This window comes from Syngnathus leptorhynchus, chromosome 14 (genome assembly GCF_054491065.1).
Source record: "Syngnathus leptorhynchus isolate UIUO chromosome 14, UIUO_Slep, whole genome shotgun sequence".
Classification (NCBI taxonomy): Eukaryota; Metazoa; Chordata; class Actinopteri; order Syngnathiformes; family Syngnathidae; genus Syngnathus; species Syngnathus leptorhynchus.
Genome location: NC_141208.1, coordinates 4,183,449 through 4,208,763, shown reverse-complemented (window position 1 = coordinate 4,208,763; position 25,315 = coordinate 4,183,449). Strand labels below are relative to the sequence as shown.

The window sequence follows — 25,315 nt, the reverse complement described above, 5'->3', positions numbered from 1 at the left end:
TAAAAAATTACTTATGCCTTGTGCATTTTTTAGTAATTGATTTTTTTTTCTATAATTTGAAATATATATTGTTTTTCTTTAGCAATGACGTATGCAGTATAGTGATTTTCTCATTGTTTTGGATCTGGTGAAACTAGCCAATGAGCGCAGAGAGTTATTTACTGACGTCATATCCAAACGACACTTAGCATGTCACTGTCGAGCGAGTCAGGATAGCTTGAAAACTATTTTAATGTTACTCGTGGAGGATAAAACACGAGCATGTCGCCACTGTCGGTGCTCGAGAGGGTTTAGTTAAACCGTCGGCTCCGACTCCGTCGTTGTTATTCGTTGTGTACAACATTCCGTAGGAGCGAGAAAATGAGCGACGTTGATCGAGGAAGTCGCCCAGCTGGTGGACAAAGCTAGCTGGCTAACCGCTAGCAAGAGTTCTTTGTTTTTAGCTTCGACGCGGAGTTTTGGCGTTGAAAGAAAATGAGCTAAAACTGAGAAGGCTTTGCTAAAAAGTGACAGGGAACATGCCGTCTTTATAGTGAATCATTGTTTTGTGTGTGTATGTGTAACCTAATCTAAAGATAAGATCACAGTGGGCGTCGGTTGTATCATTTATTTCATTTTACATCTCCGACACGAAACATAAAAGGGGTACAAAATGGGCAACTGCTTGAAGTCACCCACGTCGGACGACATCTCTTTGCTTCATGAGACACAGTCGGACAGGGCGAGCTTCGGGGACGGGACGGATCCAGACCTGGAGCCGCCTCCGCCCTACCAGGTGAGCAACGTAACTAAACTAGAACTTGAATCATTTAAAAGCAGCAATTCAATCAACAAGACAAACGTCGCTCCAAATAACTAGTCGTGAAATCCAGACGTAGTTTTTCATGGTCATTGTTATCCCAAACTGCATATTCAATTCATTGAAGACTTAAAACTTTTCTACGGGTGTGAATGCAGCAACTTTTTTTTTTAACAGTCACTTTCATCACGTGACTGACTTTTCAAGAATGTCAACACGTATGCGCGTCACGTAAACTTGACTCTCAAACCACTTTGATATGAGACAAAAGTGAAAAATATCTTCCATCAGGAGCAGGCACACATGCCCATGTACCACCCCACGCCCAGCCAAGCCCGTCTGGCAACGCAGTTGACAGAGGACGAGCAGATTCGCATCGCTCAGCGCATCGGACTGATCCAGCACCTGCCCAAGGGCGTGTATGACGGCGGAAAAGATGGCTCCGAGAAAAAAATCCGAGAGTAAGTATGACTTCATGCTAGTTCAATAACATTAGCATCCACACAGACCAGAAGAGTCGCAGACGAGAGACGGTTGACATTTATTTTCTGTCCAGGTGCGTGATCTGCATGCTGGATTTTGTGTATGGTGACCCGGTGCGGTTCCTGCCGTGCATGCACATCTACCACATGGACTGCATAGACGACTGGCTCATGAGGTCCTTCACCTGCCCGTCCTGCATGGAACCCGTCGACGCCGCCCTGCTCTCCACCTACGAGACTAACTGACGCCCGCCTCCTCCCTCCCTCGTCAGCTCGCCTCATGTGCGACAACAGTGAATGGAGCTTAAAAACGACAACAGGAAAGGTTGGCTGTCGTCTTGCACTATGAGAAAGATGATTTTCAAATAAGCCCCCCCCCCTCAAACACACACACACACGTGTCGCTAAGAACGACGAAACTGTAGCACAGATGTGTGTTTGTGTGACCACTTGAGCTGGCCTCATTGGTCACCTGACTATTAAATTATTCACCTAAAATCTTAAAATATGTTAGGAGATCTCCACCCCTTAGCAGCAATTGCCTAACGTCTCGGCGAAGTCACGCTTTACTTGATATATTTATGCATTCTGATTGGCTCATTTGTGTGCGTGGAGTGTTTATGTATGTAATTAAAATAAACACATTATGTAACGCGGTGATATTTCATCAAATAGTGACCTCCCCCAATGAGATGCCCCTCTTCAAAAAATAAAAAACAAACCATTCACTCACACACAGACATTAAAGAGTCAACTGTGCATTTGGACTCTGTTGCTAACCAAAAGAGCAGTACCTACCAAGGTACGTAGTGTCCTTCAGATGCATTTGGCAATTAGGAGTCAAAGATGACTTTTGTGTGATGTGAACACAGCAACTTCAGCAATATGGGCTGCAATATTGTTGGAATGTTGCCCCACAGCCCCCCCCCCCCCCCCCCCCAAAAAAAAGAAAAAACATGCCATCATGGGGTCAGCCAATGTAAAGGGCTCAGGTGGATTGCAATATGCTTGCACATGTTTCATCCAATCCACTGATTTGCACTTTAGAACAATATGTAAAATAATAATAATATATTAATATATGTAGACCTTATAACCTTGCACTATCAACACTTACTTTTTTTCACCCTCATTAGTGTACGGACAGAAGTTAATCAGCTGTTACAAGATTGAAATATCACGAGATCATTTTTGTTTATGTTGCAGCAGGTTACCGTGGTGGTAGCATGACATTTTCTTGTTCTTAATTCCCTCTCGCATTCAGCATATAGTGGAGAAAGAGGGACGTTTCACTGCACAAACCTTTGTGCAAATCCAAATTCTGTGAGTTACAAGAATAGAGCTTGCATCACATTGCCCCCCCCCCACTCTTGCGGTGTTTTTAAAACTAGTGTGAACATTGTTTCCTGTAACCTTGTTTTTATTTCTAATGTTTGTGTTGGTTTGTTGGAACAAGGGCCAACCAGCCCTCGTGTGTAACGGAAAAAAAAATATAATAAATATGCAAAGACCTTCTTTGGTATGATTTCTTAACAATCCAAATGAGTACATCAATTTGTGTCATTTTATTCCCTCGTTGCATTCAAGGACCTCCCGTCTGCAACCCAGGATTAGAAATTGACGCATTTAATCAGATTTTCTCTCCCGTAACACGGAGGCACTCTGACTCTTGAGATCCGACTTGCATAATAAATCCGTCTTTAGTACACTACAAATAATTCCCGTTTTCTATGGTGACAAAATATAATCTCCACAAGTATCCCGACAATGTCGGCTTATGGACTTCTGACTCGACGGGAAGGGCACAATGTTCTCCTCAAATAATTAAAAAAAAAAAAAAAAAAAGCCTACTCATGTATCCGGAGAGCACTTTTATTTTGCGTGAGCCCCAAAATGTGGACCTTCAGGGCTTGTACATGCCGTGGAAGGTGACAGGGATGGTGCACTCCACCTCGGCCCGGGCAATCTCCGACAGGTCCTTGGCGTTGAGGATGAGGAGGTACCCTGGTCTCTGCGAGCCGGGGGCCACCACGATGGTCAGCAGCACGCCTGGACATAACGGCGAGCTCCATTGGGTTGGCTTTTTAAAAGTTCAACTCGTACTTAATGTCAGCATGTGGAAATTTTAGTCGTACATGAACCTAAGCTGAGCATTCGTACCATCATCTTCATCCACACCGTCAGGGGTCTGCACAAAAAGAGGCTCGGAGGGATACGAGTCCGGTTCTTGCCAAGTCCAGGTCTCTTTAGTCTTCACGTTCAACTTAATGATCTAAGAGACGAAATTCAAAATGAAGCCAAACGCAGCGAGCTCGTCGTTTGGTCGGCGAGCCAAAGTTGCACCCTGTCTGGAATGAAGTGGTTGAGACCCAGGCCGTAGGCGTACGTGTAGTTCTTCCCCGCGTACTTTTCGTAGTTGATTTGTGGGAACTCCAACGCTGCAAGCGTATCAAAGTGGATTGTTTGGATTGCGGTATTCGTCTCGGGTGGAGAAATACGCTCTTTTACCCTGGCGAGGTCCAGCGAAGAGCACCTCGGGCTCCAGCCAGATGGTCCCGTCAGCGTGCATGACAGCCGTGGCTGTGGTGTAAGGCAAGCTCACCAAGTTCTTCCCTTGCTCCTCCTGAATCGAGTCAATTCAAAGCCATTTACACACTGGGATGCTTCTTAACAACAAAATTAAGTTTCTTGTGTTTCAGGGCGAGAGAAAGCCTCGGCGCGACTCACCTTGTGGACGTCCAAGGGAATGACGTATCTGCGGACTTCCGGTTGGGGCGCGATCATGGCCGCCTTCTTCACCTCCTCCCAGTTGGCCCTCAGGTTGGCCAGCCACAGGTAGTTGTAGACAAACTCGAAGCTGACGGTAAACGGCGAGCGTGAAGACGGCTTTAAAGTGAAGTCGACGTTTGAGCGACTCACTCACCCCTTCCACGCGCACAGGTCAAACACGACGAAGCCGTTGTCCTCGTAGGTGTTGATGTGGTGGAACATGCCGATGGCCGCCCCTTTGAACTTGTGGTCGATGTACTCTCCTGGATTCTTCCTGGCGATGTGGAACAAGGTCTACAACGCAAATTGTCATTATTTATAGTCTCGAGAACTGTTTGACGGAATTGTACCCCTATGTTTGAACCGTACCCCTTGGCTCTCGTTGGACTCGAAGCAGTCCATGTAGTTGGAGCCTCGGATGCTCCAGGCGCTCAAGAACTTGAGCAGGTTGATCTTGACCGGCGTCTCCACAAATACAAAGTAGTTTTCCGACATGCCGAAGCTGTGCACGTAAGCCGGCTTGAACCTCTCGGCGCTGGGGAACTGCACCACCACCCTGGACTTCTCGATGGGGTCCGACTTGTCTGAGGTCGGACATGCGATTTGGACAAAAGTATTGCAAAAAAAATAAATCAATTAAAAAGCTTCAAAATAAACATTTTAATTCAACGCAATCAGCAGTTTAAGATGGATAGACAGTATAGAACTTAGTGTTTGGGCAGCGATTCATCCGTGTGCCACTAGAGGGAGCCAGAGCACCATACTTCATCCACGAAATGTATGAACGCAAACCTTTTTGCGTGGGCGGAATCCTGACAATATTGTAGGCCAACGTGGCTCCTTTGCCCATGCAGTTGCCGATGTTGTAAACGGTGCCGTCCCTCTCGATGTGGGGGTGCGCCGTCACGCCGTTGATGTTGATGTAGTTGCACATGTCCACCTGTAGGATGACAGTCGAGCGGTTTGCTTTTAACAAGAGGTTCTGCTGTATTTGTTTTCCTCAAGGCCACCTTCTTCAGTGTGTCCAGAGTGTCGGGGTTCACTTTGGTGATGTAGTTGGTTTCGGTGACGGCGTAAAAGTCTTCGCCCACCGGGTAGACGTTGACCAAGCAGTTGTCGGTCACCTCCACTCCCTTGAAGTAAGAGAAAAACCTACGCCACAGGTTTTACACACATTCAGCATGCAACGTTGAGGGAGAAACCACAAAAGTGTGGCCTCCATACCTGGAGAAGATGTTTTTGCAGGGATCGGGATAAGCGAACGTGCCAAATTCCGTGATCACCACACGCTTCTCCGTGATGGCCCGCACGTAGGCGTCGGTTTTGACGAATCTGCAAACATCAAGTCATGTCAATTCAATTAATCTGTCAAACTACAACTTTTGTGTCATTTTATGTATGTTTTAAGTGGGTTAAAAAAAAAATGAGACGTGTCAATCTCCTCTTTTCAATCTTTTCTAGATTTGTGATGATAACCATAGAATAAATTGTTTTGACAGCAAAAGTGAGTTTTAATCCAACAAATGATAATCTTTCGTACTTGCGAAAGTAGGTGACTTGTCCGTTCTTGAAGTCAAACTTGTGCATGAGCGCCTGTCCATCAAAGAGATGATAGAAGGGCTCATCTCCAACCTCGAAAAGACCCGGACCCAAACGCAGAAGACTCCCCCTCAGAAAGGAAGGAATCCTTCCTGGTAAAAGAAATTAAACACACAAAATAGGCACCCAAGTGCTTTGTCATAATAATCATTGAAAGAAAAAAAAAAGTGCTAAAAGAAACCTATGACTGTTGCCGGAAGAGGCTCGGCAAGCTCCTCGCATGTCTCGAAGATCTTCTTGTAGCCGCCGGCCGGGTGTTCAAATCTGGTCAAGTTAAATTAATTCAACATCATTTCAATTATTTGCAGGAAACATGTCAAGTCCAGCAAGCAAAAAAAAAAAAAAATGGACTCCAATTCGAACTAACCTGCTGACCATGACTCGCCTCTGTGCCGGTGAAAGAAATCAAAGCAAATTCTTGAAGTATAACTTTGCGCTCCCTGGTCTGACTGGAGCTATTTATTCGTCAAGTGCCCCCTCGTAAGCTGCGTTTTCAAGCCCCCTCCTACCTTGCTTTGTTTGTGACCAATCACGTTAAAGCGTGAACAAGAATCCTATTGTGTCGTGAAATATCCCGTGCTAGATGTCTCAATTGCAGGCCTCGCGTGAAGCCGGATTTGTGACAAAAACATTCAGAATTAGGAATATTTCGCAATGGAGGTTTTTTTTTTTTTTTTTTTTTGCCCAAAGGTTGACCTTTAACATTTAATGTCTGCCCAGTCATGCAAAAGTACACTATACAGCACCTTGCCACAATCAAGGCAAGCTACCATATTGGGTACACTTTTTTTTCTTGAATATTTTTCTCAAATGTATTGGATTCCCATGGTTTCCATAATGTTTGCATAAAATTACAAATTTAATGTAGTGTAATATTTGGTTTTCCACTCCCGAGTCCCACAGAAGCCCCTGGAGCTCAAGCCTAAAAGTAACATTTTCAACTGGGCCAGATATTCTTCGATATAAAATGTTTTACTGTATTTTTGCTTTCCTCTGTGCAGTTCTAATCCAGGTGTATGGGGGATTACGTTAGACAAACACTGCATTGTTTATACCGAGGGGGGGGGGGGGGGGGGGGGGGGGGCGGAGATCATGAGTGACGAGGCATTGAGCTACACTACTTTTTTGAGGCCTTTTATGACAAATTAAAAATATACATTCCAGACTTTTGAAATGTAAACAGAAGCTTACAATTTAAGAAAAAAAAAGATCATTTTTCATTTTGTCCTTTTACAATAATAGGACTGAAAGGGGTGCATTTGTTGGAATGATGCACTTCATTTCAATTGAAAACAATATGTAACATTTCCTCCATGCCCCCTTATGGGCATCATAAATTACATTTAATATATATGATTGAGGGGAATCGTTTTTATATTGATTTATTTGTTAATGGTTAATGTAGTGAGGATTGTGTCAAGACAATGTGACGCTCAAGCAGTATTGGCGACCTCTGCTGGAACTTACTTGTAGATGACGTTCACGGAACATTACCATTTGTGTCATGAATTGCATTATTTATTGAAGCCTTTGATGACGTCAAGGCAGGAATATTAGAGGAAACTGTTTTAGATCACGCAAGAATTATGAACCGGTTTACAATTCCTTTGTATGCTTGGTTTTATGTGTAGGTTTTGATGCTTCAAAGGCGTCGTAAAGCGATTTGGCCTGACGTAAAACACATGTGTCCCTGCAACATTTTAAAAAAGTGATTGACCGTGTATTACATGATGAGCTATCAAAGATGATAAAAACAGAGTTGGCACTGAAACGAGATGTATCGAATTAGAACAACTTTCCATCGAATAAAGTACGACATGCGTTTCCATGTGAAAATCGTCCTCCATTTTCGAGTTGAACACACGCGTATTGGTGGTGCATTCAGGAACCCCGAAATTCAGGAAACTTGTGACGTCCATCATAGTTGTCGAGAGACATTAACCAGTATTTGACAACGTGTGGGGTTTTGTTTTCTTTTCGATTACAGTATTTTAAAACAGTAAGGCCGTGAAACTTGTACATGAAATACACACACATGAAAGCTTTTTCGTAACAACACGGACAGTAAAGACGTCGTGATCATCTAATCGGGCACATATAAGTACGCAAGCTGACGTTAGTCACTCATATATAACTGTTCTAGGTTTCAGAGTCCTTTGTGAAAAATCTTTCCACCACAGTCGAACACAGCAGTCCAGTGGGAGTGTTCCAAATTGTGTTTTCCGTATGGCATTTTCGCATTTCCTATTTTCTACCCGAACTGAAACGCATCATAAAATCCCCCAACATGGCCGCGAAATGGTGGTAGTCTGTTGTTTTACCAGTTAGCACCCGACCGGCGAAAATCGAATTAAATCGCTATTTGAATCAATTTACGGTCACTTTAAGAGTGACTTAATCCAAATATTTGACGGTAGTGTTACTTATTAAGTGGTAAAGATGAGTTACACTACCAAGGTAGTCCAGGTGACTAACGTGTCGCCGAGCACAACGTCGGAGCAGATGAGAACTCTTTTTGGGTTCCTGGGAACCATCGAAGAGCTCAAGTTATTTCCACCAGAGTAAGTGAAACAAAACGACGGATTGATCGCTTAATTTTAGTGGGGATTTCCTTTTGTGGTTATTTGCTTATTTTACCGTGATGGCCACATCGAATCGCGGCACAAGGCCTAGCCCGCTAACGCGATTTGTGAAGCCTGGCTAGCTAACGCCGCCAAATGTTGCGTTCAAAACCCCGTTGTTTTCTTTATTATTTTTGCTCGTTTGAATTTCAGAGATTACTGTGTAAAGTAGTTATCAGAATATTTTTGTGTTATTCTTTGGCTGTAAAATTAATCTGCAAACAAATTTACATCCGTAAAGTGCACCTCAAGGTCGGAGTGAAGCATACATGCTTTTGTGTGAATTAAACTTTCGATTTGATGGGCACTTTTTTCAATCTCATATCCAAAAGTGTGTGCACGTTAAATGCTTTTAGCGATTCCGTCGGGAACAAGGCCAACTCAACAATGAAGTGATTGATTTCAAAGCGCTGCAGACACAATGGCAGAAGTCCCATTTGCTTTCATTGACTGTTTTCCCTCTCTTCAACAGTGATTCCCCTATGCCAGTGACGTCACGTGTGTGTTTTGTGAAGTTCCAGGAGCCCGAGTCTGTTGGCGTGTCCCAACATCTAACCAACACTGTTTTTGTCGACCGAGCACTGATCGTGGTCCCGTTTGCCGAAGGTTTGTGTCCTCGCGAAAACCCGCGAAATAATCAAAAGTCCTCTCATTTGGTAACCACGAGTGTGTTCATGTAATGGACATTTTGATGTACTGTACCAATGTGATCCCCCAAATCCATAGCAGTATACCAAAATTTGAATGGGAACTGGGCTGACTAATTTCAAACTGTGGGTTCTGAATTCAATCATATGCATTTAAGTTTTCCCCTCATACCGGACTATCCTCTGTTAAACTTCTCTCTGTCATTTGTGTGTGCCTGTGTGTGTGTGCGAGTGTGTGTGTGGATTTGTAGTGAAGAAGTCAAAAGCAGCCCCCTGGTTGATGGCTGAAAGTGGTTCCTCTGCCCGCCAACAGGGGACTGTAAACATTTGCAAAAGGCCAGGATGCATTCAAGCCCCACCCCTCTTATTTTGTCCTCTATTGTCTCTCCTTCTCTCTCTCTCTCCACTTTCTCTTCTTAAATTAACCCCGTCTCTCCTAGGTGCTTTAGAGTGAAGCACCAATTAATATACAAGGTTACAGAATTGCTTCATTATTTGTATTCGTTTTCTCAAAATGCATAGCTTAATTCTAGTTTAACTTTTTCTTTCTTTCTTGTTATGATGGCCCGAAGATGACCATAACGTAAGACAGAAAGTCCTCCCGTGCCGTATCATAAAGTGGAGAATTTAGTAGGTGTATTGGACGCTTCCAAAATAACATTTGATTATGAATGTGTGAGTGCCAAAAAAAAAAACACCCTCCATAATTAGTTTTAAATATAGATGCTTCCGCTGTACACTCGCTATGCAGAACAGGTTTAATGTGAGCATCCGTAGTCGTTGGGAGGGCTTGCGTAAGAGTCTGCATCGGAGGCGGCCGTCGACATGACTCACTGGATGTTGCTACACTGTGTGACATTTAACAGTGGTCTTCTTTTTGTTGTTGTGTTTTACAGTTGTTTTTCCCTGGCTCAGCCAGTCCCGCAGGCTGAAACGCTCCTGCAGAAAATACCACCCGACTTAATTTTGTCTCCTGCGCCCATTTTCTCTCCCCCCCTCTTTCTCTCGCTCTCTCTCTCTCTCCAGTGTGCTCGTTTTGTTTACCTGTTGTCGTGTGTGTGTCCACAATATCTGTTAAGGGTTTTAGAGCAATAAGGTGTGTGTGTGGGGGGGGGGGGGGGTCTGCGTCATGCATCTCAAGTCAAAAGTAAGAGTTGCAGGCCAGAGAATCTTCGCCGATGCCTAGTTGTAAAGATGGCCTCGCGATGTGCCACGTTTGTCGTGCTTTTTCGAAGACCAACATGCCGATTTTTAGTCGACGTAACATTTCAGGGTTACGGACAGAGGAGCCTTGGGATTCAACTGAGACCTAACTTACAAGTTTCCTCCAATGCAAACTTTGGTTGGTTCATTTTCTGTGTTTTTGTGGTGGTGGGGAACTCGACGCACTTCACAACAAGCATCGATTTGGCGGCAAAGTGAATTTACCGTCGTGCACGCGTATTACTTTAAAGCCTTTGCTGTAAATCAAAACGCTTAACGCTAAGCAAACCATGCAAAACGGGAAAGGCTAACCAATTGGTGTTTCAGTGTTGCGTAACGTTTAAGCAACACGAGTAGAGTGGTGGCACTTATAGACATATTCTTTATTCTCTGTGAAGACAGGAACAATGTGAATTTTTACCTTAGCGGCACACTGAGACCCTCTTGTGTTAGCTTTAGGGAGTGCACTGGTTCCTGCTGATTTTACATAATCGTATGTCCAAATTGTTTTATTTTGAAATGGTACAGGTTCCTCATCACACGGGTGTGTGTGTGTGTGTGTGTGTTTATTCAATTGTTGTGCTGCTTAATGCAAGGGTTAACAAAAATGACTATTTTCCCTTGAGTAGTTGATTGTAAAAAAAAAAAAAAAAAATGCAAAGACAGGTAAGCAAAGCAAAATGTTACAGCAGGTTGAAGCTATCATGTGATATTACACTGTGATTTTTTTTTTCTTTTCATTTATTTATTTTATGGAGACATTGTGTCAAGACTTCTTGCCAACCGCCCTAAAATTCTCTCTGTTGTTTGTATCTCCGATTTTTTTCTCTGTGTGTGCTTTTTAGTAGCGAAGGCGCCGTGAGTGAGTCGCTTGTTTGAGTAAACCGTCTAAATGAAAACTCACTGCCCATTGGAGAAGAGCTGGGCTTGCTCACGTTTGGTTCATGACTTAGCAAACACGTTCAGGTGATACATTCTTGGCAGTGTTCATTGGACTTAGTGTGATTGTATTGCCAGCATTAGTTTGTGTCACTGCAATCATTGTATTCAAGTCTGCACAGCCTTTGGAAGGTAAAGCCTCTCAGTGTGAAGCCACTTTTCTTGGACATGCTTGAGGCGCGCGTTGACGCCGCTTCCCCGTCCTGACGCCGCCATGTGTTCTCTTCAGGATCCATCCCGGACGAGGCCAAAGCGTTGTCGCTGCTGGCGCCGGCCAATGCCGTGGCGGGGATCCTGCCCGGAGGAGGACTTCTCCCCACGCCCAACCCCATGCCCAACCCCGGTGTAAGACGCCAAACCGCCTCTTTTGCCGCAACCCGTTTCACTCAATGTAACGGTCGTCTTCTCTGCTCAGATGGGCGCAAACCCGTTTGCCGGTCTAAACATGGATGCCATGGCTGCGTTTGGATTTCCGGGACCCAACATGAATCCTCAGGTGGGTCAACACGATCGGCATAAAATTGTGATGAACCTGCACAGTTTGAAGTTGATGAAGTGATACTTCTACTTCAATAAGCTCTTGTAATTTTCAGTTGTAATTTGTAACATTTATTTTCACACAATGACAAAATTCTTTCTCATTTTCAATTTGGAGTCCTTGACATTTTCTTCAAGCAAATGAAAGAGCATTTTGTGGCATTACTGGAAGTTCAGGCTCGCTCTTACGTTGTTATGATGCCAACAGCCCTCCGGAGGCTGCCAATGCACTCAAATCCTAATCTTCCGCATATCGTAATTTGTCGACAGGCTGCCGACCAGCTGCTGAAGCTCATGGCGGATCCTCAGTAAGTGCACAGTAAAGTGTCAAGAGTGTGATGTCTGGTGTTTCCCCGTGCAAACTTAACGTGCGTTGTGGCGTAGACTCAACCCACTGGCCGCCGGCTTCAACCTGAGCGCCGGCCTCAAAGCAGACGCTGCCAACAAGGAAATGGAGGAAGCCATGAAGAGGGTGCGAGAGGCCCAGTCGCTCATTTCTGCCGCTATAGAACCCGGAAGTGAGTCTAGCGTTCTTCTTCTTCACCGAGTTATATCGCTGGGCATTTTCTCACATTGATCTGGTGTCGCCTCCACAAGATGAGAGCCGGAAGAAGCGTTCTCGGTCCAGGTCCAGGAGGAGGCGCTCCCGATCCAGGTCCAGGCGCAGGTGCGTAGTGTGAAACGCAGGATATGGAAGGCTTTTTTTTTTTTAAAGATTGTTAACGCTGCCAACATTGCAGGCGAAGCGGCAGCAGGTCCAGACGGCGCTCGGTCTCTAGAAGCAGGCGACGCTCCAAAAGCCCTCGCAGGAGGCGGAGCCGCTCCAGAGACAGAGGCAGGCGCTCTCGGACACGATCCAGGTAGAAGAGTTAAACATTTTGTCTCATCAGACCATAGAATTTTCCTTCTCAAGTTTGGAAAGTTTTTTCCAGTTTGTCGATTGACATTTTTAGCGGACTGTGTCATTGTTGTGTGTTTATACCTGTAAGTGAACTAACACATGACGTTCCCAGCAGGGATCGTAAGAAGGAAGAAGCGGCAAGGAGAAGGTCCAAGACCCCGCCCAAGAGTTACAGCACCACTCGGAGGTCACGCAGCGTGAGCCGGTGAGTGGCGGGACGTTCGCTAACCCTTTGAATGGAAGAGCCGTGCTCACAACCGTTTGTCTTTGCTCTTCTCCCGGCGAAGGAGACGCCGGCGCAGTCGTAGCGCCAGTCGCTCCCCTAAAAAGTCGCCCAAGAGGAGGAGCTCCAGATCCCCGTCTCCTCGCAGGTTAGCAAAAAAGAGGCGGGATAAACATCCACAGGTTTGTTTGAAGGCTAGAAAACGAGCGGCCTTTTGTGTACGGCAGACATAAAAAGGAAAAGAAGCGTGACAAGGAGCGAGAGCGCCGCAGCGAAAAAGACCGAGGACGAGAAGAGAGGGAAAGATCCACCAGCAAGAAGAAGAAGAGCAGGGACAAAGACAAGGACAGAGAGAAGGATAGGGACAGGGAAAGGAAGTCTGACGTAGGAGAAAAGGGAGACACCAAGGTAAAAGCAAACAAAAAACAAACTGCATTTAAAAACAACCAAAAAAAGCCCCAAAACACGACTCAATCCCATTTGTGATTTCAGATCACGAGGGATTACGACGAAGAAGAGCAAGGCTACGACAGCGAGAAGGAGCGTCAGGAGAGGAAGGCGTCCGACTACTCGGACTCAGACTACCAGCCTCAGTTCGCCGACGGCAACGGCGACTCGAGACAAGCCAACGGCGACGACGATGACGACGATAACGACAATGCCGAGGCTCACGAAGATGACATGGACGTGAGTGACTAAGTTGTGCCGTCTCCTGCTCCGTCCCACTCGGTCCATGCGAATGTGAAACGTGATTGAAAGAAGTAGAAAACTGTCATTATTTGCCTCCCATTCCACCCGTCACACTTGCGCATTGATGCTTGTCACATTTAAACTGGAAGTCCAAGTAAGAAGTGGTTTGCTTTTTCTTCTCACGTAACGCTACAGTTAACACATTCATTTTTGGTAGGCTCTCCCTTGTCCGTGTTTAGCGTCTCGTCATTTGGAAATGTTTCTTTTATTAAGGATTTCTTTTATATAAATAAAAAAAAAACGTTTGGTAAATGGTACTGTGTAGTATGTTTTATTTGAAATGGCGCCCTCTGTTGGCCTATGACCTCATGTACAAAAAAAAATGGAAAAGTGTAGTGAGTGAATAAAGCAGTCAGATATGTGCATATGTACATATTTAATAGGACATCTTAAACAGGCTTTCATAGGTGAAGTTTATGACAAGTGAAATGTGACGCTGGTGCTTTGCCAAGCAAATATGAGTGCCAGTAACTTCACAGCTTAGTTGATACAAAAGAGTTAAGAACTGAAAAAGCTCCCGTCAGCACCGAAAGGAGTTTGAAGAGGTGACCATCAACAGTGTAGCTCGACGCCAACAACAATAAACCTGAAAAGTCCCGCACGTGCTACAATCTTTGACAACAATGGAGAAGACGAGCAAGGAGTAGGAGGTAAACGTGAGCTAACCTGAATGTGGAAAATGAACGCCTTTTGGAGGTCATTTTTTTAAAACATTCTTACGTATCGTCAATGTATTGCTACACACTTGAATTCCATGAGAAGAGAGACATATACGTACAGTACATATATGCACAAATGCATAATTAAGCTGAAGGATATAATAGAACCGATAACTTATTTGGTTTGCCGAGGAGACAAAACTATTTACAAGACAGTGTCAGGACTTAGGACACTTAAAATAAATGAGAATATTAATATAGTGAGTCCTTTAACAATAGCAGCATGAACGCATTGGTTTTGTTTTGGATCCAGCAATAAAATGGCTGCCCATGAGCTGGCTCCCCTTCGTAACATCAAAAGCAGATTTCCTCAAGTTTACCTGTTCACTTAATACCTGGCTTTTTCTTCAACAGGAAAAAAAAACAACTGGTGTAATAAATAATTATCTGTGTTCATTAAAGAGTGAACGTTTTTGCTGACCAAAACAGCAGCACATAAACCAACTTGAATGTTAAATTGTTTTTTTTCATTCATTTTATGCTCCCTGGACATAATGTTGAATAATATCCTCCCTCTATAAAGAAATGTCCCCCCTTGCTGCCATTTTGAGAAATACAGTATGCTTATCTGTATGTATTTGAAATAAAGTGTTGCAGTTACAGGCAGTCAAAGGTCCGGAAAGCGGCTGGGGTCTTCTTTAAAGTCGGAGGGGATGACAAAGAATGAGCCCTCAAAATGGTCATGGTGGAACTCCTGGAAGGTGACGGTGGCCGTGATGGTCGGGAACACGGGGATATCTGCGGAAAACCAGAGTGGAGGGGGGGGGCAGGCTGTTAGCGCGGTGTGTGTGGGGGGGAATTGCCGAAAGAACGAGGCGACGCACCGAGTTTGACGGGAAAGCCGGGCGGCAGTTTCAACTGGACGAACTCCCGTAGTTTGTTGAAGTGCTTGAAGGGAGCAACCACCTCCAGTACGTTCAGTAGACTGAAACGACAGAATCACCCTTTTTTTGTTTTTGTTTCTTTCATTCGTGCTTAGCTAAGCGCGTCAAGTCAATGACGTGTACTTACGATTCGATGCCCAGAGGGAAGTCCTGGCTCATGGCTACGGTGGCTTTGAAGTGCTTCTTGTTCTCCTTGCACACCAGCTCTCTTCCCACATGAGGAGGCCTGCGCCGACGAGGAGGAGAACATCACAACATTGACTCGCTCGTAAAAAAAAAAAAAAGTCCAATACTTACATTCCGTGTTCTGCCGTGATGTATTCTTCCCAAGAAATAGTGTTGGGGGCCGGTGCTGAGAGGGATTGCCTCCTCACAGACTGTGAAGAAAAAAAGTTGGTCTTTTAATTTCCAAGTAAACCCCCACACACACCACTTTTTTTTTTTTTTAAATGAGCACCTCAAAGTTATGCTCGCTGATGTTGCCGCCTTTGCTGAGACTCTCCATGATGGCTTTGTTCCTGAGGATGTCCTCTTCACTCAGGTGCTCGCGCCTCTTCCTGGATTCCAGAACCAGACCGTTGACGGCGTAGAAATCCGCCAGGAAGTTGCCAACACGCTCCTGCGTCAAAGCGCTACGTTATTCACAATGGGCACCAATTAAAAAAAAAAAAAAAAAAAAGCCAACATTTTTTTTTCTTACAGTTTTGTCCTCCCTGAAGAGCCAGCCACTCTGCGTGCGCGAGAAGGTAATGGACTTAGTGGACAAGGTGGCCGAGTAGACGTCGCTGCTCATCAAGATGTCCACCTCCTCCTCCGTCTCCATCTCGGACTCCTTTGAAGTGCAGGCACAACTGAGAGCATCAAATGCTGCTCCTTCTGCTTCTCCAGGTGAAGAACATCTGACCTCGTGGTGTATTCTTTGGTACACTCTGGCTTCGTTATCCAACACCACAAAGGACTGCGAGGGCGGCGCCGCACCGTTGAAGATGAAACTGAGGTCTCCCCGCTGACACTTCATGTCGATGAAATCGATGAGGGTGGTGTCCAGCCTGCCGAGGGAGGGAGCGCACGCTAATTTGACAACTTTGAGGTATGAAGATATGAACATTTATGACCCCAACCTATCCAATACCTGATATTGATGCCCTGCTTGTAGATTTTACAAGTATCAGAGGGGAGCATCCGAGACAACAGAGGCACTGCGGTGGAGAAATGACGCCGATGAGTTTGAACGATATTCACATCACTTTCCCAACGCTTAAAAATAAAAAAAACTCACCCCAGCTTTGGAAATCCCAATGCAGCTCCAGATAAAAATCACCCAGCTGCAAGATTCCAGATTTGTGGATGAGGTGAAAAAAAAAATCATATTTGACATGCTTACCTCCCGAAGGGCTTTGAGTAATTTTGGCCTTTTGTCCTCCACGCTCTCCCTGGATTGCTGCTTTAATTTGCGCAGTATCGCCGTAACTGCGGGACGGAAAGACGGAATGAATTAAGATGGTGAGACGAGCGAGGGGGGACACAAGTCGGAGAAGAGAGCTCATTGGAAATTCCACTCAGCTTTACAGACGCAGCATACACGTGATGATGGAGGATAAATCGGCGGTTTGTTTAGAATCACATTGACTTTTTCTGTTTCAGTGGTATGCGAGTAATAACGAAGGCTTGGGGCGGGCTACTTTTGAATTATTCACCCTGGACTTTTCTATCTTTAATGGCTTGCACAAAATGAACAGAGAGAAGGCCTTCCAAATGGCGTTCGTACGGAAAGCTTGTCGACACTAAGCTGTCATTCGGGCCGCCCTCCAAAACAGGATAATAAATGCTCAGGTCAAATCGGCCGACTAGCACGCACGGAAAAAGCAACCGACAAGGCTTTTTTGTTAGTCCACATACTTACTCATTTGTCTATCACCGAAGCTAATGGCTTCTGCCAGAGGGCTCCAACCCTGTGCATTTTTCATCTTTACTGGTGCATTGTGAGCCAGAAGAAGAAGGGCACATTCTAAAAAAAAAAAAAAAAAAAAAATCATAAACAGAATCAATATTGACCTATATGTCTGTATCGACACCCGAGAATATTAAAGTGATTTTTTGTATTTTTTTTTTTGACAATTGCTCATAATGTGGCCTAACGTTTGGAGAAACGTTTTAAAATGGCTATAGTTTGCTCCAAAAACAGACTGTGTGTTTATTTGCATTCCTTTTCTGTGGTCAACTTATTCTATTCTTGAACAACAGATTGTAATCATCCTACCTTTGTGGCCAAGCATAACAGCAAGATGGAGAGGTGTATTACCTAAAAGAAAGACAAACTGATAAGTGCAATGAAAAAAATAAAAGACTACAATAAAGGACTACAAAAATGGCCGAAGATCTGCGCGACAGAAAGAACACATGGTAGGTGGATGCAATCAAAATCAAGTTGGTGACACCGGCAGGTAAAATGGCCACTCACCCTCCGTGTGGACTTCAACACGCAAAATAACCTTCACTACAAACACCAAAGAGGCAGACGGTAAGAAATTCTTGAAGCTTAAATCAGTTGTTTGTGTGAGCGCTACATGGGGCGCGCGTGGGCAAAATACATTTTAATTTTAATTTAAAATGTTTGTTTCACTGTTTTGAATGCTAAGCAAATTACAATTTGGGTAAATATCACTAAAATAATTTGACCAATGTTTTGGATTATAAATGCATTCATATTAAATAGTTCAAATTGATTTCGGGATTATACAAAGATAATTTGACAAATGTGCTCCAATTGACATTTTGATTTCCTGATTTTCCAATTGAAATTGAAAAAAAAAGATGGATTAGGTTTAACATGGTGCATTTATTTAGGCTGTGGTCTTGTGTACGTATTTCCAGTGATTTTAAAATGTTATCAAATTGTTTCCTGCGGGATATCCTAAATAGCCTTTTCAAATTGGGAATGTTCATTGATAAATATTTTTGTAGGGAACAGAATTGTGGCGGAAGAAGGAATTTTCAGGATGTGGAAAATGGTTCCCATTATTTTTTTTAATGGGTTGGAGAAATGTGGAAAGAGTAGAATAGTGTCAATTGACGTAATATGTGAAATCAAAAGTACTTTTCCCGCATCATACATGAATTTGTCATGCGGATGCAAACAATGGCCCGAATACCAATTGTTCTTACCGTGCACGTCTTTCTGAGAAATGCTATGGGTCCTGATGAGGGAGGAGAGCCGTCTCACGTCCCCTTTGAACACGCACTCGTGCACCGGGAAATCTTCATTGGTGACGATGATCGGATTTTTATTGTCGTCGTTGACAATAGACGCGTTGCTGTTCAGGTTGTTTGCATTCAGATGATGATGCTGCTGCTGCTGCTGCTGGTGCAGTGACGTTGGTTTGGCCGATTTCAGGAAAGCCTTGTTGGACTTAAAATGGTGACCGGTCCCGTTGGAAGTCTCATCGAACGAGTCGACGGCTTGTGCATTTTTGTTGCCTTTGTAATGCTCCTTGCGGGCGGCGCGTATCGTTTCACCTGTCATAGTGGCAAAAGACCTCAAGTCACCTAGATACTAGCTAACGACACTCGTTGGCATTACTAATCAACGAAAACTAGTCGAAATAGGACTAAGAAAACAAGAATAGTTAAGGAATTTTTCCCACTGCGGTCAAGGAAGCTTCCACTCGAACAGACCAACACAAGCCAGCCGACCCTAATTTTTCTCACACTAGGTATTACGGTAATAAACCGCTGACAAGTGGCGAAAGGTACTTTCTAAATAAAAGTCCGCCGAAAAAGGCAGCGGATTTAAAAAAACGAAACAAAAAAACATTCAAAGAAATATTGAGGTAGTGACCTGAAGCCGGTCTAGTGTCGTGCAGGTCTGGTCAATTATTATTATTATTATTATTATTTTAAATAAGTGGTAAAACAGGGTAATATGCTTTTTTTAAGTGGCTTTTTGAAATTCTGTATCAGATTTCGATGGGACTTCAGGACTGGTCTAGTATTGCGATGGATGAAAGATTATTTTTTTTTAAAATCTGGTGCGACAATAGTGTAATAAGCCTTTTTCAGAGGACTTTTATTTAGAAGTGTTTTTTACTGTTTGTCGCCGGTTTATTACCGTAATGCCTAGTATGAAATAAATTAAAGGCGGCTGGGTTGACTCCGTCTTTTTGAGCGGAGGGTGGCTTGACCGCAGTTATAAACGTCGTACGTTTGGGTGGGCGCGGCGATAAAACCCTCAGAAGTATTTAATATTTAACGGCACACACAGCAAAAACAAACTTAGCTAAGACTCATCCACAATTAGTCTCTTCCATTCATTTTGCAGAAGCATATGCACAGATTGAGATTCAACGCATTTTGCAGCAAATATAAAACAGACTTAAGCTACTATCGCGAGATCCACAGTGAACGCAAATCATGACGTCATCTTTCCGCGCCGTGATCGTAACTTGAGCAGCCTTGTTGTGTTTTCGCCAGAATGGCCCCCGCAAAGAAAGAAAAAGGGAAGAAAGTGGTTCACCAAGAGGAACTCCGACGCTTGATGAGGGAGAAGCAAAGGCGAAGTTCCGATAAGAAGCGCGTCGAGTCTCCCTTTGCCAAGTACAACAGCTTGGGTCACTTGAGCTGCGTTGTGTGCAACATTCAAGTGAAGTCTGAGCTTCTGTGGCCCGCTCATGTTCTTGGGAAACCGCACAAGGAAAAGGTGAGCGAGCTCAAAGAGGGAAAACAAACTACGCAAAGTCAACCGGTGAAGAGAAAAGTGACGGATGAAGACAAGGAAATCAACGAGAAAAAGACCAAACAAGCGCCGGGTGTGGGTCAGTCCGCCGCGGCAGTACCTGCAGATTTCTTTGAGAAACCAGATTCTGTCCAGAAGCCTGCAGGTGTTAGTCTGCTAGCTGGAGTCTATAATGATGATGATGATGATGATGAAAAGGAAACTGAGGTGACTGAGGAACCAGGGGTGACCACCTCCACCCCGCAGCCCCCAGTACACGATGGATTACCAGCGGACTTCTTTGACAGCGCCATCCCGTCCGCTCCTACCGTCTCCCACTCTAGCTCCATCGTCAAGGCCCAAGTGCCGGAGAAAAGCACTGAGAAGAAGGACAACTCAGGCGAAGTGTTGCCTGAGGGCTTCTTCGACGACCCGGTGCGTGATGCTAAGGTCCGCAACGTGGACGCGCCCAAGGACCACATGGACAAAGAGTGGGAAGAGTTCCAGAAGGAGATACGGCAGGTGAACACCAAGTCTGAGGCAATCGTGGCCGAGGACGACGAGGAGGGCCGCCTCGAGCGACAGATTGATGAGATCGACGAGCAGATCCAGTGTTACAAGAGGGTGGAAATACTGAGGGACAAGAGGGACATGGTGAAGAGGTCTCGGCCCAAGAAGGAGGAACCCATGGAGACGGAAGCCAGCATGGAGGATGAGGAGGAAGAAGAGAATGAAGAACAACTGCTTGGACTTTTGTCCCAGGACTGGAGGGCCAAAGGGGCACTGGCATGATTGATGTATAAATTTGAATATACATTTATTGTACTTGTATAGTATGTTGATATTAAAAATAACAAAATGGGAGCTAATGGTGTTTGAACTTAACTGTTTATTAATGTTCACACACAAAAACATTGAGCAAACCTCATGATAGCAGCTTTTAAATCAGGGATGGGGAACCAGTCCTCTCCATAAATAAAATATACAATCAAACAAATGACAATGTGAACATTTATGGGTTTAAATGTGTTTTAGGCTAACTTCCCCACCCCTGATGGTCACCAAAACATTTGATAGTGGCCCAGCGTTCCCAGGAAATTGTCTGAAACGACCTCAGTGTCGTAGACAATTCTAACTTTGTCATAAATAAAATGTGCACGTTACATTATAAGCAACTTGGAAAGCACAACTTAAAATACACAAGTATTAAGATCAGAATTGTAAAATAAGTCATCCAATACACTGAATAAAAGGATTTTTTTTTATCAGAATGGACATTTTAGGAACAATTCCATAAATACATTTGACTGCCCCTAAAATGAGTCTTTTTTTTTTTTTTTTTCAGTGCTTGTACTACCTGTTACACATGGTGCATCTAAATAAGGGGTGGGACACCTTGCTCCTATTTTATCAAGTCATCTGTGGGCCATCCTTAATAAATGATGATACAATGATGAAAGAATAGTTTCTTTTCAGCGTTCTTGGCTAATCTGCCCACGTGCTGCAGGTTGCCCACCCCTGCTGGACTGCATGCTATGCCTCATATTATTGCTACATCAATTCTTAGTGTTTCCAAGTGAACATAGCCCTTCAAATCTTGAAGTTAAAATAAAGATGGGGGGGGGGGTTATTTGAATACATACTAACTGACCGGGATTAGGATCAGGTCAATTAAATGGCTAGAAATCGGGGACAGGTTGGAAGAATCTGCTTCTAGTAGTCAAGTTTGTAAACCGGTCATTAAAAAGTTTATAAATACATTTCACGCTTGTAACCGGGTTGGAAGCGTGAGGTGTGGGACATTTATGCAGCAAAAAATAACTTCCATGACTGATGATGTGTTGTCAGTGGATACTTGAGTGAACATTCTGTAGATGAGCGCAAGTTTTGGGTCAGGAGCCGAGGTCGTAAATGGAAGGTGACAATCGGTTCGCACGCAAAAAAAAAAAGTGCAGCAATTCCATCGAGCGTCCACCAGAACCCTGCCGGGCTTTCCTTCAATGTCGGCCACCGTGCGTGGGTGGGTCACTCGCTCACAGCCCAAAAGCGGCTCGCAGCTCCGTCGGAGAGAACCTCTGGTCGCCGTTGCTGTCGAAGCACCTCAGCGCGCGAGCCTTGGGAGTCGACGGCCCCAGTTTGTTCCACAGCTCTTCGTACGTCAGGCCCGACGCATTGCCGCTGGCATCTGCTAACATTTCTGTCAGGGCTTGTGCACAAGTACAGAAAAAAAATGTCGGTTTTGATGTTTTTTGTTTTATTTTTTGGTCATAGGCGTTATCGTAACAAGATGACTTAATCTTGGCATCGCTCGTTTTGACAAGTACCGTGGTTGATTTCCATACCTTTCAAGGTGACTCCAGGGAGCAAGTGCTTCTTTTGGCATTTGACGTCGCTATTTCTCTTGGAGCGATTCGGGGGGAGGAAGCGTGGCTGTCTGCTTGCCTGTGTGTCGGGACTTAGCGTAGAGTCGTCTACCAAAATGGGGAAAAAAAAATAGTAGACCTTTGTGACAAAAGTGGAAAGCGGTGAGTAGGTTTATCTCGCAGCCACAATGCGGTACCTGGTAACGACGTTTGGGTCTCAGGCGTCTTCTCGGTCGTTAGAGGCCTGCTGCTGTTGGAGAGATGAAGGTCGGCGTCCTTCAACTGGAGACAAAAAGAACACTTACGTTTTGTTGATGTGAACAAATGACCCCCACACTCCCCCCCCCCCCAAAAAAAAAAAAGAATCTGAGCAAACATCTCACGTTTTGTTTAGGGCCGCTCTCCAACGCCGACACTCTACGCCGGAGCTCAGTGACGGTAGACAGGAGCACGTGGATCTGCTCGTCGCTCCACGTGTGGTGTTTGACCTCCGTCTGGTTGGCCTCACTCACCGCTTTCTTCAGTTCACTTATGTCCTGTTACCACAAAGACACACATATTCTTACTATACCTCCATTTTTGTACAGCGGTGGTGTGCGAGGCTGTGCAAGGTTCGGGAAAATGTCACCAGAAGCGAAATCACTTGAGAAGGAACATCGGTCCTAATTTGGATCTTAAGATTGAGCAACGTTTTTAAAATTTTAGACCAAACTGGAGCTAACAAGTTTACCATTGTTGCTTTCATCCCGTCGTCTGAATTCTTCCGAGTTTCGAGCGCAGACTGCATCGTTGTCACGTCGTGTTGAACGCTCGTTAGCGTGCTTCCGATCGTGGCAACGCTCTGGATTGCAACAGAAAAACGTCAGTGAAAAAAAGAATCGGGGAAAAAAAACAAACACTTTAAACTCCACATTTTTTACCTTTTGAAGTTCTTCCACTGTAGTGGGCAGGCTGATTAAATCAGAGGCCGATTTTAAATTGGCCTTCAAGTGGTTTACGGCAGAGTCCAGCGAGGTGATCTGCATGAGGGAGGACATTGACATAAAAAAAAAAAAGATAAATTCATTTTCTATTATGAAAACACTTGCGTGTGCAACACTCCTTACATCTAGTTGGACAACATAAAGATGCCAACTAACCTTTCTATTGATGTCTGTAAGGTTGAACCAGAGTTTGCCCAACCCTTTGTCACCATTCTCAATGTCATCAAGCTTCCTTTCCTTGTTTTTTAGGTCCTCACTTAATTTTGCTATTTCACTTGAAGATGCCTTTTGGGTGGATTCCACTAAAAAAAAAACAGCAATGTGAGCAAGGGTTTAAAGTTCTTCACTGCTACCACAAGACAAAAACAGCTGCATGACAGCGGAGCTTACTGTTATGCAGTTTTTCCTTCATTAAGTCCAGATCTTCCTTCAAGGCAATCTGCATCCATATGAGTCCAGCGCAGGCCATGACGCAAGCGGCGAGAATGATGAAGAGAAACAAAGGGTAGCACACAGAGCAGCATTGACTGTAACTTTTCCTGTGAGCAGACAAAAGACACACAAATATTTTCAGACATTTTAGTTTCACGTTCACATTACCTACAAAGTACGAGCAGCCTATTGGAATGAACAATGAATAGAAACCATAATTATATAGTGTACACAAAGGAATTTTCCAAAAACCTGACGTCATTCTTAAAACATTTGATGCTCGTTGAACTATGGGAGCCATAAAAAAAACATTCTCAAAGGCGCATTTTATCTTCATCTTTGTTGATTTACTCTTGTTTTACTTGTTACTATTCACTATTCATTAAGTAAATTGGGAATTAACTTATTTTGCTGTTGTCAAGTGCTAATTTGCTGGTAATTTAACAGGATTGTTTACACAAGTTTCTACAGCAGTGTTAGGGTGGTCCAGCATTTGTTTTTTTTGGGGCCACAACGTGAGCCACTCACTTGCTGAAGCTCGCTCCGCTGCTCATTCCGTTGAACTCGTCATCCCCCGAACTAAAATCAGACTCCGAATCCGGAGGTTCGGTTCGAAGGAGCCGATGACCGGAGCCCTTCTTCGTCTTCTTTCTCTTACTGTCCCCGAGTCCGATGAGAGCGTTAAGCTCCTTCCTCTTCTTCATTTTCTTCTGAGGAGTCAGCGAGCCCGTCGAGCTCGACTTAAAGCCGACTAAATCCAACGTTTTGTCCAGCTTGCTGACTGACTGAAGGTTGAAGCTAAGCTAACGCCAGAGTTTCAATCGGGGCAAGAAGCCGAGAGAAATCAAAACACCGGGCGACGCCGGTTACTGTATCTCAGACAACTACCACGTTATTAAAATTAATCGAGCAACATAACCATCATCTTAGTCACCACCCTGCAACTCCATTAACCTGAAAAGCTAGCGCTCGTATTAAACCCCAACAGATGGCTAACGTGTCTGCATTTGACACCTTGCTAATGCTACAAGTGGCTAACGTCGCGATTTAAAGTGACTCGCACCCGTGACGAGCATTTTTTCAGTGCTAACGATGAAAAACGTGTGATAATAAAAACGCCATACTAAACGTAACGCCCATGAAATGAAATGAATTATTTTCGAGGCGTCGGTGGGCCTTGCTGCATTATACAGTATAATATTGTTTAGTTTTGACGTCCCAGTTAGATCAAATCTGATTGGTGGAGTGACAGACTCCAACTTCCTGTGTATCGTTGGAGTCCCGCCCCCCTCTATGCAGCATTTCAAAAATATACACACACGAATTTTTTTCTTTAATATTACGCTGGACTGTTGTGATTATTTATCAAAGGGCGACTCATTAACCATAAATGTCAATCTTTGGCTTAACAACAACCCTGCCCCAATTTGTGAAAAAAGGGTGACCATGCAGGCCTGAAGGAACATACTGTAACAAAATCTTTTTCTTCATATTTCCTGACTTTTTGTTGCCATGTGGCTGCAGCAAAACTCTTGCACTGGTCTGCAGCAGGTTGTTAGAATGGCCCAGCAAGACTCTCGGACAGCGTGAAGGCAAGCATCCATGTGGCCTTTAGCTCTTTTTCATGAGAATTGCAAACCCACTGGCTTGCTTTCTCCCAGGGAAAAATATATTCCTTTATAACCCCCTGTGTCTCCCCCCCCCCCCCCCCCCCCCCCACCTTTTTTGCAAAACTACTGCAGTGAATTACTAA

The 25,315-nt window shown here is 44.4% G+C and overlaps 6 protein-coding genes across 8 annotated transcripts; 3 read left to right on the top strand and 3 right to left on the bottom strand.

Annotated features, from left to right (window-relative positions):
• The first annotated feature begins 174 nt into the window (after nt 1–174).
• On the top strand, nt 175–2,210 carry LOC147046115 (RING finger protein 11-like). Its single transcript, XM_085930539.1, has 3 exons — nt 175–775; nt 1,091–1,260; nt 1,356–2,210. Exons 1-3 carry the CDS (start codon nt 653–655, stop codon nt 1,525–1,527), a joined length of 465 nt encoding a protein of 154 aa, XP_085786665.1. The 5' UTR covers nt 175–652; the 3' UTR covers nt 1,528–2,210.
• Nucleotides 2,211–3,084: 874 nt separating this feature from the next.
• rpe65a (retinoid isomerohydrolase RPE65 a) lies at nt 3,085–6,167 on the bottom strand. The gene is made up of 13 exons (XM_085930538.1): nt 6,017–6,167; nt 5,831–5,913; nt 5,591–5,741; nt 5,275–5,382; nt 5,061–5,202; nt 4,843–4,990; nt 4,420–4,634; nt 4,205–4,344; nt 4,009–4,138; nt 3,790–3,904; nt 3,625–3,719; nt 3,442–3,553; nt 3,085–3,330 (listed from the first exon to the last, which is right to left on the bottom strand). The coding sequence occupies exons 1-13, from the start codon at nt 6,025–6,027 to the stop codon at nt 3,185–3,187; spliced, it is 1,596 nt and encodes a 531-aa protein (XP_085786664.1). The 5' UTR covers nt 6,028–6,167; the 3' UTR covers nt 3,085–3,184.
• Nucleotides 6,168–7,844: 1,677 nt separating this feature from the next.
• On the top strand, nt 7,845–13,722 carry LOC147046113 (uncharacterized). Of its 2 annotated transcripts, none has more exons than XM_085929408.1 (12): nt 7,845–8,210; nt 8,743–8,876; nt 11,289–11,404; nt 11,475–11,555; nt 11,867–11,904; nt 11,981–12,114; nt 12,194–12,263; nt 12,337–12,456; nt 12,613–12,702; nt 12,785–12,868; nt 12,948–13,128; nt 13,213–13,722. In XM_085929408.1, the coding sequence occupies exons 1-12, from the start codon at nt 8,089–8,091 to the stop codon at nt 13,417–13,419; spliced, it is 1,377 nt and encodes a 458-aa protein (XP_085785534.1). In that variant the 5' UTR covers nt 7,845–8,088; the 3' UTR covers nt 13,420–13,722. The 2 variants fall into 2 exon arrangements, with proteins under 2 accessions (XP_085785534.1, XP_085785533.1); XM_085929407.1 differs by having other exon boundaries at nt 12,610–12,702.
• Nucleotides 13,723–13,814: 92 nt separating this feature from the next.
• Nucleotides 13,815–18,756, bottom strand: LOC147046112 (ankyrin repeat domain-containing protein 13C-like). Its single transcript, XM_085929406.1, has 13 exons — nt 18,239–18,756; nt 17,334–17,375; nt 16,977–17,081; nt 16,458–16,543; nt 16,353–16,398; nt 16,206–16,272; nt 15,978–16,122; nt 15,774–15,905; nt 15,531–15,692; nt 15,371–15,450; nt 15,201–15,299; nt 15,014–15,114; nt 13,815–14,927 (listed from the first exon to the last, which is right to left on the bottom strand). The coding sequence occupies exons 1-13, from the start codon at nt 18,594–18,596 to the stop codon at nt 14,797–14,799; spliced, it is 1,554 nt and encodes a 517-aa protein (XP_085785532.1). The 5' UTR covers nt 18,597–18,756; the 3' UTR covers nt 13,815–14,796.
• Nucleotides 17,445–20,648, top strand: znf830 (zinc finger protein 830). 2 transcript variants are annotated; one of them, XM_085929410.1, is made up of 2 exons: nt 17,445–17,594; nt 19,544–20,648. In XM_085929410.1, the coding sequence occupies exon 2, from the start codon at nt 19,545–19,547 to the stop codon at nt 20,574–20,576; it is 1,032 nt and encodes a 343-aa protein (XP_085785536.1). In that variant the 5' UTR covers nt 17,445–17,594; nt 19,544; the 3' UTR covers nt 20,577–20,648. The 2 variants fall into 2 exon arrangements, with proteins under 2 accessions (XP_085785536.1, XP_085785537.1); XM_085929411.1 differs by having other exon boundaries at nt 17,452–17,594; nt 19,524–20,648.
• A 5-nt stretch (nt 20,649–20,653) lies between these two features.
• On the bottom strand, nt 20,654–24,835 carry efcab14 (EF-hand calcium binding domain 14). The gene is made up of 9 exons (XM_085929409.1): nt 24,091–24,835; nt 23,521–23,669; nt 23,287–23,432; nt 23,068–23,166; nt 22,878–22,988; nt 22,531–22,683; nt 22,345–22,429; nt 22,127–22,255; nt 20,654–21,990 (listed from the first exon to the last, which is right to left on the bottom strand). Exons 1-9 carry the CDS (start codon nt 24,264–24,266, stop codon nt 21,818–21,820), a joined length of 1,221 nt encoding a protein of 406 aa, XP_085785535.1. The 5' UTR covers nt 24,267–24,835; the 3' UTR covers nt 20,654–21,817.
• Between the last annotated feature and the right edge of the window lie 480 nt (nt 24,836–25,315).